The 17,301-nt window shown below is 44.6% G+C and overlaps 1 protein-coding gene across 7 annotated transcripts in view; it reads right to left on the bottom strand.

Annotated features, from left to right (window-relative positions):
* Positions 1 to 8,424: 8,424 nt before the first annotated feature.
* MOB2 (MOB kinase activator 2) overlaps positions 8,425 to 17,301 on the bottom strand; it is a 111,673-nt gene continuing 102,796 nt past the window's right edge. For all 7 annotated transcript variants that reach the window (XM_068683408.1, XM_068683409.1, XM_068683407.1 and 4 more), the window contains exons 4-5: positions 11,396 to 11,520; positions 8,425 to 9,738 (exon numbers count right to left, since the gene is read on the bottom strand). In XM_068683408.1, coding sequence (XP_068539509.1) covers positions 9,428 to 9,738; positions 11,396 to 11,520 — 436 coding nt within the window. In that variant the 3' untranslated portion in view covers positions 8,425 to 9,427. The remainder of the gene's footprint in view (positions 9,739 to 11,395; positions 11,521 to 17,301) is intronic.

Consider the following 17,301-nt stretch of genomic DNA (forward strand, 5'->3'; position numbering starts at 1 on the left):
ACGCAGCCAGTTTACAGAACAGATGAAACAAGGCTCTCCTGACTCGATACAGGGCACGCTGGAGTTACCTGAAATTAAATTTCAGGGTAACCCTGTTCATGACAATTGGCTCAGTCAGGCCTGTTATTTTTATAAAATGGTATAATGAAATAGTGATTTCTCTGCTGTCTGAAGCAAATTACTTCCATGCTTCTGCTACAGTTTATCGAATGCATCAGGGGATCTGTTGGAGCTACATTAGTTAGGGATGTTCTGAAGCTATGCAAAAAATCATTTTTTAGCAATATTTCAGATGATGTCCTGACTGAGACCGCACATCACCTTATGGGAGCACTCTGCTCCAGTTCGTACAGGGTTCCTGATGCTTTCTTTTGTGCATAAATGCTGGAGTTGCGGGCTCCCAGTGGAGACATCTTGATGGGAGCTGTTTGGATGTTGCTGTGCTCAATGTGGGACTTCGGCACGTCCTTTTGCTTACACTGAAATAACTCAGAAATGCTTCGAGGGGGACTGGGCCCAGCAGAGACAGCTGTGGCACATGACATGGCTTGCTGGCATCCTGGTCTTAAACTGCTAAACTTTATTCTTCTGTCAAAACACAGATTCAAAAAAAACAACTGATCTTACTCACTGAGTTTGGAGGTGTTTATTTGCCAGTACTCCGGTGGCACAGCAGGTATCTCAGAGCAAGACAGCACAACTCTCTTCCCTGCCCCTAGCCTTGTGTTAAATGCATGAGATGATGGTGAGGTGTCAGAGGCTGAACAGTTCATAACTTAACATAAAACTCACCGTGCTGGTGGTTTTCCTGGTGCTAGCAGCATTATGCCTGGGTATAACCATGGGGGTGGCCCAGCAGCCCCACGGGGCAGAGAAGGGGCTCGGGGAAGGCAGCAGCATGGGCGTTTCCCTTAGCTGCTGCCCAGAGCCACAGGTGTCCTTTGGGCAACCCAGGTGCAAATGGACCTTGAGGGAAGGAGGCGGTAAGATTGTTGTACTGCCTGGTGCTTACAAAGGACTGGCAATTTCCATGGTTTATGCATTAAAAAAAACTGAGTAGGCTGATCAAATCAATGTGGCAAAGTTAATGGCAGTAAGACACAGAAAGGGAACTTAATAAGAAATATTTCAAGAGAGACAGACGGATAGTTGTTGCTTCAGCCGATGGGCATCTGCACAAGGCCGTTGGCCTCACGGGGTTAAGCGAGCTTTAGTTCAGGCTCCAGACAAACTGTAATTCTGGCTCCAGGTCTCACTTCTGTCTCATTCTTCTTTGCTGTTCTGTGTGCCCAGCTCAGAGCACAGCAGCTGATACAGCTGCTGGAGGATCCCACAGTTTCAGGGAAACCGTCTGGGCTTTGCTGACAAAGCTGTGAGCTATGGGGAACAAAATGGTGCTACTGAGGGCAAAGCTCGGCGGCAGTGTCAGGGTCCTGTCGGGCTGTTCCTGTGGCTTGTGGTACACGGGAGTTCAAAGACGTGTCTTGAGCGTTCCCTTCTGAGTTTTAAATGAAGGGTCTCATAATGCAAGTGGGCTTGCTTTATTAAGCCGTACCCCACAGCTCAGTTTGTGTGATGGTCCACCCTGTGCATTTTACGATCGAGAAGAATGAAAATCTAAGAAATTTTCTTAGTTTAAGTGGAGCAATTTTGTTTGATAAACTAGCTCTAGCTTTTAATCTTGTTGCTGGCATGTAGGGGCTTGCTTTTGCTTATCCACCCAACCAGGGGCCAGCTACAGGCATTTAAGAAACAAACAAACAAAAACTTTTATATATATATATATATATATATATGTAGCAGTTCTAAAAGTAGTTCTGCTAGGTAAGGAGTGTGTGGACTGCTGTGTCTCACGGTTGATTCAGAGCTCTGACTTGTCCCTTTGTGTATGGAGGTTTCCATGAGTGCATCCTTGCGGGGGCTCAGTGGCATCTAGGAACATGGGAGGCTAGGTTGCAATCATTTCCCTGCGCAGGGAATTTAAAGGTTCGTTTGTAGGCTCTCTCTCCCCTTCCAGTGGTTGCTTGTTTCTGTAAAACATGTAGAAACTTTTAAATCACTTTGAGACACCGGACTTACAGGGTTGGTTGAAAGGAGCCGACAGTTCAAAAGTTCAGGGTAGGCAAAAAAAAATGATAATAATTAAAAAATAGCTGGGCAAGTGGAGTGCATGCTTCAGCTTTCTTCGGTTTGAATACCGGACTTTGAAAAAAAAAACTCCTGCTTTTGTTTCATGGGCCAGAAGCCTTTCACCAGCAAAATAAAACAATGCTCTTATAAACCACCTGAGCTATTTATTTGAGGAGCACCTGGATCAGCAATGAATGTTAATCCAATAATAACAGATAATTAAACTGTTATAATAGGTTTTTTAATCTCTCTCCTCCAGCTGTAGTTTCGCTTTTTGCCTTCATCAGGGAGACTATAATGAAGCGCAGAGGGCTCCTAATCCACTCAGGATTCCTTGATGGATTGCAGTACTTGTTCTGCTCTCGCCTTTAAGCAGTGGTTACACCACAAGACTGACTTTACTCACGGGTTGCCATCTTGTCACCAACCTCAGCCCAGGTCCATGCCGGTGTCCAGCCACCTCCTGGCCAGGCCAGAGCCCACGGGCCCACTCCTGAAAGCACACAGGGGACCCACAGTCTGTCATGGTGGGGACTTTGGGGTGGGAGTGCAGGACACAAACCTGCTGCCTGTCGCCGTGCCCCGCAGCTGTGGCAGAATAGCTTGTGATTGCAAGGGGCTGAACTTTGTTGTTCAGGTGGTGCTGTGCAGTCTTCTGGTGCTTCAGGCTCAAACTTTGTGTATCTCAAACTGAAATGGGTGCAAGGTGAAAATGTCATGAGGAAGGAGCCTTATCTGTCCAGCTGGGAGCTGCTGGCCTGGCTCTCCTTTACCCTACACGTGCCATCTGGTTCTTCCCAAGCATTTGGGCTTCACACAGCCAGTTGTGTTTGGCAGCAGGGTGCCTGCCAGTGTCAGCTTGCAGCGCCTGGCTACCCTGCCTGGTACCTGCTTCCTAGGGTCAGCCTTCGGGGAGTGGAACAAGGGGCCTGCTCAAACCCTTTTGGGTCAGTTTGGTTCTTTGCAGTTCTGCAGACTGTGAGTGTCGCTGGTGTACCAATAAATGAGTTCGCAGTGATGACGAGCAGCACTCACTGGGGTCTCGATGCACATTGTGCTGAGGCTCACACAGCCCTACCTGTCCGAGCTGCAGCCCTTCTCGCATGCCAGGACCGATCACTGCACAGCACCCGTTCCGTAGATTTAGGCCAGTTTAAAAGTGTTTTTAAAACAGGTTATTTAAAGACATTTGTTACTATTTTTTGGGCTGTCTTGAAAATATCCTTAGATTAGCCAAAGCTTTCCCAGTTCTGCTCCAGCAGGTACAGCTGGTCCTTAAGCACAATTTATCTTCTGCTTCTGATTTAAACTCCTGTCAAAATGTTTTTTTTGTAGCCACAACGATTCAAGCCTACTTTTCAGAGTTGTCGAGTGTCATTAAACCTTGTTGAAAAGGACGGAATATGATTTTCTGTTACAGGTTTTCTGTAGATTTTGTGTAACTGTAAGAAACGCGGATTATACGGTATCAGTTTCCCATTCTGTTCTGCATTATCCTTTGCAAGTAGAGTGAAGCACAGGGCTCTCCTTGTTAATAAAAATAAATGTTTTTAGGAAGCAGATGTAAGTACTCTGTCTACCTGTGGTACCAGTGTCCCTGAATTTGTTACAAAAGAGTAGATTTCCTTTACTTCCAGTCATTGAAATCCAGACGTGCTGTAGGCCTCTGTACTCCGTCCTGACACAGACAGTAAAGGATCTAGTACTAGCATGTGATGAGAGCAAAATGAAAATCCCAGGTTGGCCAAGGCAGAGAATGGGGATGAATTTCTGTATTTTGTTTACCAATGTTTACATGAGAGTCAGGCCTTCTACCTGAGGTGCTCCGCAAGCTTTGATGCTTGGGAACAGATGATTCCTTGAGTTGATTCAGGGCATAAATCCCGTGGATATCAGGCTTTTGTGTTTGATGCTTAGTTGAGTGCAATTAAGAGGGGAAAGGAAAGCTCATGTGCTTGGAAATGGAGCTTTCAAGTACAAGAAACAGCACCGGCCTTTCCTTAAGGCCCTGAGGCCCTGAGAAGGAAGCAGAAGGGGACTCCTCGCTGCTGTGTGGCTTGTTGGGGCTGTTCATATCCGTAGGTGTGTGGTGCAGGAGAGCTGTGCAGCACGTCCAAATCAGCCTGATGCCTGCTGGGTCCCTGGGTCACTTCACTGGGCTGCTGCGGTGGTTAAATATGTGTCTGGTGCCAAACATTGGTCTGTTTTCCCTGCGTAGGTTTCCTTTGGCAGTCCTTGAGGCAGTGCTTGCTTCGAGCCAGTGTCCTTTAGGCCTTAGTGCTGGCAGGTGGAGCAGCGGTTTCACAGAGGCCAAAGTCCCTCATGAGATGGTGTCTGGCCTGCCTGTGCCCGAGCCGCTGCTGGGGAGGGTTGCTCTGCTCTGAGCAGGAAGGCCTCTAGCCCGGGCTCGTTGTGCCTGTGGGTTTCAGTTATGCCGGGGACCAGAAAAAGGAGGAGTTTTATGTTAAGGGGCCTCACGCCACTTTGCGAGGGAAAGGTTACTGTTGGAGCTGGTGTGCAGGGAAGTGCCAGGGTGTGCTGATGGCTGCCTTTTGGCTGCGAGGCAAACAATCAGCGGATGCCAAACCTTTGGTGGAGCAGTGAGGGTGGGATACCACTGCTGTCAGGTCCCATCCCAAATCCTTTCTAGTGAGCTAGAGAAAGCCCTGGGTACTCTCACCTGAGTGCTCAGCCACGTCAATTCCTGTTTCCTCTCAGCCACGCGCTGACCTCCCTTGGGAAAGCCCGACTGTTCTCCTGGGCTCACAGCCAGGGGATTCTGCTGCTCCGAAAAGATTGGGGACCCCCAGCAGCACACTGAGGGGGGATGGCCAGCTGGTTGCTGCCGTTCTCATTTCACCAGCTCCACCTGGAGTACCGGGAGCTGTCTGTGCCACATACAGCTACAGCATGAGTAGCTCTGAGCTGGGTGGTGGTGCGCATGCTGCAGGCAGGAACGTTGGCCTCCTGTAGTAAGTTTGGCCAGGTGAACCAACAACCTAGGTCTCTGGCCTCGGTTCAGGTGGTGGAAGGGTGTCTGTGGCTTCCAGCCCTTCTGTTACCAGAGCCAAGGGCTGCCTTAGAGGTTAGAGGATGACGTGAGCTTGTTTGACAAAGCGTGGCTGTGTGAGGTCGGCATGCTGGGTAAGCTCCCATAACGTCCGATTGTTCCTTTGTGGGCGTGCTGGTTTCTTTGGGCATCTCTTGGTCTCCTGTTCGTTACCTGACAGCGTTCCCTCACCAGGCCCAGATCCCTTCCAGCAGCTCCTCGCTCTGGCTGTGTCTGGCCGGCACCAGCGGTCCTGCAGAGCCAGTGCCTGGCTCTCACCATTTGGCTGCGCTCTGTACGCGCAGAGCAGTCTTTAAGATGTGAGGTCGATTTTTATTTAAGTTCTTGGTTAAAAGGTGCGTGGTCATGCATAAAATGAGAGTGCTCTGTAGGATCTCGGGCTTGATAACTTCCTGCAATTCTCAGGCAAGAGAGCAGGGCGTGGAGAGGCTTTTGCTGTGTTGCGCTGGATGATGCCTGATTCAATTTCTACTTCTTCACTTCTGGGGCTTTCTTTGGGTTGGGGTGAAGCTGTTTCCATGAAACCCATGGCTTACTACCTTGAGGTCAGTGCTGCAGGTGGCTGTTTCTCTCTGTGAGACTTGTGGCTCTGTTCTCATGTCCCGTTGCTGCCAGTGGCCAGAGTTAGCTGATGTTATGGCACTGAGGTGTTGACCTTGTTGCTTGCTTACCTGCTGCTGGTATTCGCTCCAGCTGTTGTGTGCAAAGCAGCTGTTGTCCTGCTTTTACTTATAGGTACTTATGCTTGGATTTGTTAAGGACACATCAGCCTCAACGAAAGACTGATCGCAACACAAAATAGCTGTGTGACTGTCAAAAAGAAAAAAGAAGTTTCAGCTTGCTGGTGTTTTGTGCTTTACTTTATGCAGCCTTAGCTCTTCAGCATCTCACTCTTGTGTCTAGCACACCGAACGGGGAATGTAACCCTACATAACATAGATGGAGATATTGTTTTTAAGAAAAAAAACTTTATCCTGTGATGGCTTGAGCTCACATCACCATGGTTTTAGGCCTGAAAATGGGTTGGGTACTGCAGAGGCAGGTGTAAAGCTCAGTTTGTCTGATGAGGCAAGGCCTGCAAAAGGCGTGTGCTGTGGGTAAGGGGATAGCTGGAAAGGTTTCTTCTGGCAGGACGTGTAACGGTTTGGTTTGTGTGCTTGGTTTACGTAGCAGCCATGCTGCAATGGCACTGTACTTCATTGAGCACTAGGGGAGGGGGAGAAGGGTGGGCTGAACACGGACTAATTAGGTGCCTGTGTTGTAGCAGCTTTGATCAATTTACAAAGCACATGTAAGCAGACGTGTGCCAATTCTGTTAGGAGACCTACACCCCCTCTTCTAGATGCCAAGGAATTTGGGCTCAGTCTGGCCACAGGGCAAACTGCGACACACACAGACTGTCACCGACAGGCTGCACTTTGCAGGCTTGGTGGCACTTGTGTATCAATGATGTTATATTACACCATAATTCAGTAACCTCTGAAATACGCTTGGACACCTCGAGGCTGATCTTTACAGTAATATTTACTCCTGGCAGGAAGATTGTTAGTGTTGGCGCTTATTTCAGTGTTTTCCTTATTCCCACTGCTAAAATCAACAGGATAGGCCTCGCTAAAATAGGATTTGTTATTTGCTTTCTCTTAAGCTGGTTGTAAAATATAAAAAAGATCGCTCTGTTAGATGAAGCGTCTGTACTTTCAGGAGTATCGAATGTCTGCAGATGCAACTCAGGACAGCTGCCATGACCAACCGCTGGCTCTCCTGGAAGAAATGTACTTTGCTGTGCTGGTAGCTGAACCAATGTGCGCTGCTTTGCTTCCAAGCAAGGTCCTGTCGGTTCCCCTAGGAGAAGGTAAGGCACAGCCAAGCATCTGATAGCTTCTACGCTGAAGTCTGAGACCACAACACAAAGCCAAGTCAGTCTTTCCAGAGAGCTGAACTGCCTCTTGTTCAACTCAAACCTTTCTCAGGTATGTCATTTCTATCTGGCCTTTTATTAAGACAGTGAGTGCATTTTTACAAGTAGATAATGAATGACCAGAAATACTCGGATTTGGGTTGATGGCCTTGCTATTACTTTCTTACCTTTATCTCTACTGTATGCTGTCCCTGCAAGTAGCACAGGGGCCTTACAAATGGCATTGTTCTGATAACTTCTGCTCACTTCTGATAAACCAGGTGATGCTAGACTTGTCCCTTGATGTAGGAAATCGTTATGGGAAGGCTCAGGTCAGCGTGAATGGAGAATGCATGGGACTTTTCATCAGGATTTGACAGCATCAGCAGGAGGATGTGGTGGGGAAGCCGTGCCCTCAAACACTTCTGCAATCTGGAAACAAGCAGAATCCGGGCCCACGAAGCTGGGGATGTTTTCTCTCACATGCTCCTCCACTTCCCTTTTCCTGTACTTGTGCTTTTTCTGCTTTTTTTCCCCTCATGTTTATAATGTCTTGCTTTTTATTCTCACTTGCACCTTTTTCTTCCTTTACCTATGGTTGCTTTTGTGTACTTCTTCACACTTTTTTTCTTAGCTTTTTTTCTTCCCTTCTTGCTTGTGCTTTTTTGTACTTTTTTGTGTGTCTTTTTCCTTGTCTATTCTCTTTGCAGTTTTTCTCATTGCTCTTGAGCTTGCTCTCCTTTTCCCATTTCTACTGACTCCCAGTGCACTTAGAGCTCATTCAGGAAACCTTTCTAGGATTCGTGCCATGTCAGTTATTAATAATGTATATACCTCAGGCTAATGATTTAAAAGCAGTAACAAACAGTTCCCAAAGAGTGTTTGCTGCAGATTGGGTAGAAGCACAACTGCAAGCAAAATTTGGCATTTTCCCAACTGGAAACCTGGAATGCCAGAATTCAGCGGACATGGTAAGAAAAAGAGTAATATCGCTGTCCAGATACAATATTGATCCAGATACTGTGATACACGACTTGCTGCAAGTGTCCAGGAGCGTGCTAGATTTACAGTATTTAACTATGTAAAGACAGGAAATTTGCTCCTTTCCATGTGTCCCTTATCCTAGAGTCTGCAGGTTCACCTGGGGAGAAGGTTCTTAGCAATACCAGAAAGGGCAAGAAATTGATTGTAAATGGTAGATTACAGGGTGGAAGACTCAGAGCTGTTCATAAAGGTGGCTGACACCAAGGTTAACTGCACCAGTGGCGAAAGGGAAGCTTTGGGTGGATTCCAGTGACTTTTGACGCTGCAAACACAAAACCAAAACTTATGGCTGATAGATTTGTTTTTATTATTATAGAACAGATGAACTAAAATAAGCCAACAATATAATTTTATGCCAACAGCCATCTTTCTAGCACAGGCAGTGACGGACTCAGTATACCCTTCTCCTCCCTCCCCGGCCTCCATTCAACAGGAAGCAAATGGTGGTGGCTCTGCACGTGGTAAGTTTTAAACTCCAGTGATCTCACGCTTGTTATTCATAGAGATGTGCCTGGGAAAAGAGGAGGTGGGGGGAGCAGAGAAGAGAGCATATATTTTGTAGGAGCGATAAGCAGAAAGGCTTGTGGATCCTCTTGCATGTTCACGCGTTGTGACCAGGTAGACGGGACAACTGGAGAATCATGCCCACTCTCAGCACGTAGCAAGCCCCTAGTTGCTACTCTAGTCAAGCCAGGAGTTTCTTCCCATTCCAAGCTAGCAAAGGGCAAGATGCACTCAACGGGGGAGTTTTTGGCAGGGGGTAAGGGGCAGTCTATGGAAAACCAAACAAAAAATCCACCCCACCCCCCCAAAAAAAAACAAACAAATCTGCATTTTAAGCCACTTCAAAGTAAAAGTCACTTCTCATAATATAATAGATAATTTTAAAATGGCAGGACCACCATCCTAGAAGGACAAAGGGCTTGCACTCAAGACCAAAGAAAGAAAAACCAAAACAACCAAACCAAAACAAAAAAAGCCAAGAGTGGCCCCACTCTCAAGCTTGGCTCTTCTCTAAAAACAGCACTCATCATCCATCTGAATAGGTAAAAGGAGGAGTGGACAGAAAATAAAATAAAATAAAATTGGTGCAACTTCTCGCCAGGTGGCGCATTAAACCAAAGCTCCATACAGTCCCGTATGACTACACGTCCTGTGGTGGCAGCATAATTTCTTTCAGCTTTCGTTGCTGTATATGTCTGTATGTATATCTGAACATATACATACACATACACACATAATATATAATATTGTTTTTAATGTTAGTTTAGATCCTGTAGGAGGGCTCATCTCTCTTTCACGTGGTTCTGTGCTCCTGCGCTGTTGCTGCTCCCGTTGCCGCTCCCGTTACTGCTGCTCCCACTGCTGCTGCAGAGGACCTCTGTGAGGTCGTCCATGATGGTGGTCTCTTTAGGGTCCACCAGGTTGAACTCCCTGATGAATAGGATAAAGTGTGTGTAGAGCGTGTTTAAGTGTCCGTGCAGCTCCAGTGCCAAAGTCTCCTTAAAGTGTGAGGAGTAGATATGGGCCAGCACGTGGAACAGGTACTTGCAGATCTTCTTCACTAAGGACTCAAACGAGTTTGGGAATTCCTTGCCTGAAAGGAAGAGAGAAACACCGTGTCAGTTCCAGCTGCTCACCTTGAGCTCCACATCAGCATTTGTTCTGGCCAGGCTGTGGGTAAGTGCAACCAGCCTACCTTAAAGGCAACTCAGGGGCAATAAAGCCAGTAACTTCACAGGCAACTCACAGGCCCTGTATCATCTTCCCAACATGTTTTTTGTTTTTACAAGACTTAAGGGAAAGAGTCTAAGGTTTTAAGTGTTTTCATTTAAAGTTAAGCTTTTAAACCCTAAGGTTCAAAAATCAGGAAGAAAATGTAATCATTCTTTAAACCATATGTTTTTTGATACTGGCTGTAAAAATAATGAGAGGTTCTTCTGGGTTCTTATCTAGTTTGTCCAGGAGGAACAGATTTTTCCACTGAAAGTGCGTAATAGTTATGAGACCATTTAACAGATCACAAAATGGAACTTGGCAGACTTCCCTCATTTCATTATTGAAATTCTATCAAATGGGCGAAGAAATAGAAGGAAATACTGGCTGCCTTCTCTCAGGTGCAATCTAAATGATGCTTGCCTACAAATTGCTCTAGGGAACCTGCTCTGGCAGGGAGGTTGGACCCGATGATCTCTTGAGGTCCCTTCTAACCCCTACAATTCTGTGATTCTGTCATTCTTGCTGGAGCATTACTCTGCCCTCATTGTAAAAGACAACTGTTAGACATCCACTGCTGGTGATGCTGACAGTGAAACTGAGGCAAGCAGAAAACAAAAACATGCCATCCTATGCGTGATGCACGACAGGAAGTATGTTAGCGGTCTACAGTACAACCTGGCCACAGTGACTCACATGAAAGACCTTGTTGCCTTTTGAATTAGCATATTTAAAGCAATAACAAAAATAATATCAAAATACTCAAACTGCAACTGGCTTACTGGGCATTGCCTCCTTCCAGATGCTTATAGGTAAGTGCTGTTGGCTGAACATGCATGACACTGTAACATCCTAGTTCCCCAGCTATTTGGTGAAGGGACTCAAGAAGCCAGCTGCTTTTAGTCCGGACTAAGCCCATCTACAGTAACTTCTGCTCAATAAGTCTCTATTTTTTTCCCCCTTAATCAAAGGCGTTGCAAATAGCTATCTTGTTAAGATACAAATTGAGTTAAAATTACTTTTGTTTCTTTTCAGTCCTTAAAAATCATGTTCTTATTTAATTTCTGGAGGAGAAAGGAGATTCAAAACAATCTGTTAGACAAGGAAGACTAGCCACATTCCTGGCAATACAATTTATTTCCCTCTTAATACATCAGGGCTCTAAAGGGTATAATAAAAAACCAACAAGGCTAATTTTTACTAGCAATGCACTGTGTTAAATACCCACACACTGACAGTTTTTCTCCTCTCTGAATAAAGGCTTTTTCCTAGAAGATCTTGAAACACTTAAAGAAAAAGATGTCCTGATGAAATGTAAGCCAAGGGGACAGGATGGGGAGTCTTTCACCCCAGGTCCTACGCCAGCAGCACAAGTCTTTGTTACTGTACAAATGAACCAAAATTAAAATCTCCCTTCAAAAAAAAGTGTGAAGTTATCTGGTATGAATAAATATGCTGAATGCATATATGCCAACTTCCACTTTACTTATAGCATCTGCAAAAAGCCACAGGAAGCACCTGCCCCAAGGTAAACGTACCGTATTTTGTCGGAAAGACGTCCTCATCTGTCACTAGTTTCTGCACAGAACTCATGACGAAGTCAACATACTGAGGAGCAGTGCACTTGATCTTCTTTCCCCGCTCATCATACCAGTAGTACTGTCTGTGGAGAGAATCGACAGTGTCACCGTGTTGTACCTTGGATCCTCAGCTCAACTCCTAAGAGGTTAGTGTCTAACTAATATAAAACAGCAACTGCAACATTACCAAAATATATCATCACTGCCACAGAAGAGATTCACTTCAGGATATTTTTCTGTCTACATCAAAAGCCCTGAATTTCTGGGAGCCAGTTTTGTTTCTGCCCATCAATATAGTCCAGAGCACAGGAAGTAATCCCAAGCACAGAAAGGCTGCTGAAGTTTCCAGGAGGGGCAGTGATAGCTACTTATCCACAACAGACTGAGGGTTTACAGTCCATAAAACTGTACAGGAAGGCATTATATAACTATTGTAACATGCTGCCTTTTAAAAAGTGATAAAACTTCTGATGTTTAACATCACCAAAGATCAAGTCTTTTAGTGTAGTATTATTAAATAGACAGAAGGTGGCTCCAAAACACCAGCTTTTTCAAAGGTGGTGCTCTGAAATACTTGCAGTGTTTTTTAACAGTACAAATCCTGTTCCAAATTCCAATCTGGGATTTCACGGCCTTTTTGAATATCCTTACCTATACATGCCTCAAAAGCCTGCTCCTTTGTTTCCAAACACCCTAAACCAATGGAATTTACATTTTACACTGCCACCAGGGAACAATCCTGTTGGATTATAAAGGAACAGGAAAAGATACATATTGTGATGCTTTTCAAAAGCAACTGTAATTATCTTGATCAGATGCAGCCACTGAAATACAACAGAAACATTCTCTAATAACTCTTGCAGTTGCTTGAGAGAGAAATCTGAAGGCTGCAAAAGAACTCAAAGTTTTGTTCCTTCTTTTTTTGTTTAAATCATGCGTTAATTAAAGGGTAGTTAATTTGAGGGTGGTGAGGCACTAGAATAGGCTGCCAGAGAAGCTGTGGATGTCCTAAGCCATTCTGTGATTTGCTGAAAGTACACTGCTGTTACCAGGAGCAGCTATCCACTGTAAGAAATGTTTTTCAGATAAGGAAATCAGCAAAATTTTTTTTTTGTCTATGTCACATTAGTTACCTGAGTTCCAATTCCTGAACTCTTCCTTCAAACAGTGTAAGCTCCAGGTGCTAGCCATTATGAGACTGATAAGAAAGCCGTTGTATTGGACTTCTCAGTTGCTTGATAACATTTTTCTTTCTTCAGTGGGAAGTTTAGCCACTTTTGGACACTTTTTTTTTTTCAAGGAGATAAGGATTCAATGTTGTCGTTTTTTTTTGTTTGTTTGGTTTTTTTTTTGTTTGTTTGTTTTGTTTTTCTGTACCTAACAGGACTAGACTGTGTTAAACTAGAAGGACCTATAGGTGCCACTTGGGAAGCAGAGTTTTACATATACTGACCAGCAGAATAGTCCTGAAGCAACTGAAGAAAAACGGTATGTAGCAACTGAAAAGTTCTAACTGACAGCGTGTTTTCATTGCCCAGAAAGATTCTTCAGGGGCCTGAGGGTAAGGAACAGTTCATGCCCCAAGCCGTATGAATACAAGAGGAAACAGCACAGAACTCAGCTCAGACTTTACAGAGAGGAAAGACAATTGAAAACTAGTTCTGCAGACACCTAAGGTTTAGAATTTGTCTTTCAGTGCATTTTCAGCATGTGGTGCTCAGTCACTCCCTTGTTTACTGGAGATAGCAGGATGGCCTGCAAAAGGGCACAAAAAGGTAAGTGAACGGGAACAGCAGGGGATAAAAGGTCTTTGCAGAGCTATGCCTGGCATCAACACTAGTATTTGGGGCCTTAGGGGTGGGCTCTGCTCATCACTGCTCACTTCCCTTATACAATCCACATGTAGGGAATTGCACAATGTAGTGTGCAAACCCAAGCCATGTCCCCCTCCTTTGTCTAGCCCTGTGTTCAGCTGGAGGAAGGCAGTTCTAGGCAACTCTTGACTTATTTTGGGTCTTAAGACCAGAGCAGCAGCAGACCGGACTGTCTGCTCCTCAGCAGTTCTTCATGCTGCAGAAATCCTCAGCTACAAAACAGAACAGTTTGGAGTTGCCCTTAGGCACAAACCCAAATCTGGATAATTGGATTTTAGTTAAAAGAAACAGTTTGGCAACTGTGCAAGTTCACTTACACAAAAATGTAAGTGAATAAATCTGCTACAACATCCCACTGTACATCCCTCTTGCCTTTCCTTAACAGTTAAGCTGATTATGCAAAATGGGAATTCAGAAAAATCATTAAGAGTAAGGGGATAACTACAGGGGTTGTCCTGTTTGATAAGAATCATTTGTCTTCCCTCTGTTTCAAGCTCTGTGAACAAAGTCTTCACGTGTCTTGCAGAGAGAAAGGAAGGAGCCCCTGGCATGCCATGAACATTTCAGGCAGGGAGCAGCTCCCACCGCGCTGGAGTAATCTCCAGGTTGGGGCCATTGAGGGGCTCAGCTGGGCACAGAAGCCTGTGTGCATTCCACCACTGGCTCTGTGACAGCACAGCCCCATATTAGGCAAGGGTTGGGGAGCAAAAAGGACATGAAGACAGACACTTAAAGGCACTTTTCAAGAAGTGCTTACATGATACAGATTTTGATTTCATTCCACATGTAAAATTTTGGCAACTTAAACTTTCCCAGTATGGAGAGCACAAGGAGTTTGCAGCTCCCTTCTAAATCCCAGGGAACAATTACTGATGGGTTTAACATAGAAAAGCCTGTTATACAAATAACAGAGTAAAACAAATACAGAGTAAGTCACAGTGCCATGTCTTAATACGTGTACATGTTTTATCCCTTTCCCTACAAAACCTCCTGGTTTTGTGCTGGTGAGTTTAAGGAGGGCCATGCAGCTGTTACTGTACACAGGGAAGCCGCGGCAGAACAGAGGCTATGTCAGTATATAGGAAAAGCTGTAAGGAGGGGGAGGCAAATGCTCTAGAGGTACGATGTCTGGAAAGGAGGGTGAGACAGTCCTGCTACAAATGCCAGAAGACAGGTTATGAAGAAAGAGGGATAGCAACTTGTATAAAGTACAAGAGCTGTAATACAGTGCTTGGCAGCAACTTGGAATAGCTTTGATGGTTTGACAGAGGCAAAGCAACGTTTAGATGGGGAAAAAAAAAGGAAAAAAGAGCTACTGTGTAGAAGCTCAGGGAACCAAAGAGTAAGACACTACAAAACACTCAAGTTTGAGTTGCGAAGAGCTTCTGTGGTCAGGGACACTAAGGATAACAGACAGGAGATAAATTGCAAGATTAGGGAAAAAAATGAGTAATAAGGAATTTATTCCTTAAGGGATTTTAATGGACCAAAGTAAGACTTTTCACTCTTATCTGTAGGCTGCTTAGAAAGTTGTATAATTTCTTAATTTCTGCCTGGAGAGTTTTGTAATCTCAACCTTGTGAACAGCACTCACAAAGGCTCTTAGTTATCCCCTCCATCATTTTTGAGAAGTTTTGCCCCAATGTCAGCTACAGAGAACCAGTTTACAGGCCATGGTGGGGAACCTTAGCTTGCCTAATAACAGCAATAAACTATAACGTATATAGTACCTGCTTTACAGCAAGCAATAAACGTATTAATGAGCAAAAATTTCCCAAGTTACATTCAGGCCACCCTCACTAAATTTCAAAGATAACTGGCCATTCCCCTATTTTTCTTGGCATTATCCCACATTGCCAGCAAATGCTTCCATCTGTCCTACAAGGAGCCTAAGCTTTGGTCAGATGTCTCTTTGTGACCCTAAGCAGAAATTCTCTCTCTCACTGTGTGCAGATGGCTGCGTTATCTTGTGTATCTGACAGAGCTGAGAGCTGCATCTGTCTGCAGTTTGTCACTTGGCTGGAACTTCTCTGAGATGTTAAAACCTTACCTCAAATGTTTAACTGCAACTTGTGTTTATTTTGCCAGTAAGCCCTCTAAACTTAGGACTGAGTATTTGTAGTGAGTTTGAATGCAAAGGAACTAGACAAGCAACCTGTTCACCATAATTAGTGCAACACCCCGGCCATAAATACAAAAAGCCTTCCTTAGGTATGACCAGAAGGGTGCGAACCAAACCATGCCTCGGGGAACTGGGCAGGGAAAGCACATAGGAGGAACGAATACAGAACTTCACACTGAAATAGAGAAATCAACACTACAAAAAACAGCCAACAGCACCCTTATTCCAAAATACTGGCACGCTGTGGCACCCTAACCCAGGTAGCTGCTTCTGCTGAACGCGCACATCAGTCACAAAAGGTCAGACCAGGGCTGTCTCATCGGGTTAATCACCAACTGACTCTAATGCTTAGGTGATGTTATCCATGTACTACAGACAGGTCAGAGGCAGGACAAATCATATCAACTGGTGTTTCTCCAACACAAGAAGCACCTGCTTAACCTTACTTCATTAGGGCAAGATTTTAAAATAAAAAGTCAGAGGGAGCATATAGCTTTGTATTAGTCACAGCTGGACATGAACAAACATGCGTCTTTGAGGCAGTTCTCTGTGTTTAGGCATCTCTCTTCCAAAAGAGAAGAATGAGGAATGGCAGAACATAAAGGTAAGGAATATCCAGAATTGTCATTGGAGATATTTGGAGAACACAATTATGAACAGGGCCTTCAAAACTGAACTGCACCGAGGCATAGAGCTAGGTGAACCTGCACACTTCACAGCAAAATGAAATATGCAACATGAATCAGTCATCAGCCCCCAAGTACAGGAAGATGACTGAAGTTGTTCTGATTTAGCTAAACACAAACCATTTCAAGTGTTTCACAAAGTGTAGCCATGCTTCCTGTTATTCCCAAGTAGTGCAATTTTCAGTTTTCAAAAACAAAGGATAGGAACATTCAGCTATTGGTCCTCACCACTAAAAATACAGACTGCAGCTGGAGCCACCTACAGACACTTCCTTTCTTTATTCTGCAGCGTAAGCTGCTTACAGAGAACCCTTGTTTAGGAGTCCCTACAGCAGAATGGAGCAACGCTGACTAGCCTCTCGCCACCATCTCCTTTTAGTCACCGTTTCCCATCAGACAAGCTGATCAACAGTTAAGCTCAGTCCTTTGGACAGGCAGTACTACATCAGGAATTAAAACATGAGAAGGCTTGGGAGCAAGAGTCAACAAAACACTCATTTTACTGATCACCATTTCTCATTTAGAGACACACTGTCTACTTTTGATAAAATCTGAGTCCAGCAGAGATTTATTACTTTCTGTTCCAGCCTGCTTTCAAAGCCCCTAGCACAGCCTTTAATTCTCTACTGACAGTTATCTTTCCAACTTTTACATGCAAAAATATCCTCTGTACACTTTGTATTCTTCAGAGCATTCTCAGAGAAGGCCCCTGATATTAATTTCCAGTGTACAAGATAGCCTAGTATATTAAGCAAGGATTCCTTTTAAGCACTAAGCAATTATCGTTAGAGATACAATACAGAGCTCTGGTTCTGTTCCATACATTTCCTAGGATGCCTGTTTGATGCCTGTTTGATGTACTATAACATTAACAGCTCGCTCTTCTGTTTTAAAATCCATCTTAACTAAATTAATCCCAGGAAATGCAAGAGGAGGGAAGAATGGGACTATCAACACATGTGCTGGAGAAAAAAAACACAACAGGCTTATTCATACTCAAGTGGATCTCATTTTCCATCATGTTGGACTGTGCTAATCAAGAGCAGGAGTTTATGGTAACTTTTTCTTATATTCACCATGTACAGCAGAACTACAAAGCCTTCTTTCATAAGTGACAGTTAGTCAATGTTTAAAAAGTCCACTAAGCCCTACACAGGGAGAGCGCCAAACCAAAACGTTTTC

Source organism: Anas acuta, chromosome 5 (assembly GCF_963932015.1).
Source record: "Anas acuta chromosome 5, bAnaAcu1.1, whole genome shotgun sequence".
Taxonomy (NCBI): Eukaryota; Metazoa; Chordata; class Aves; order Anseriformes; family Anatidae; genus Anas; species Anas acuta.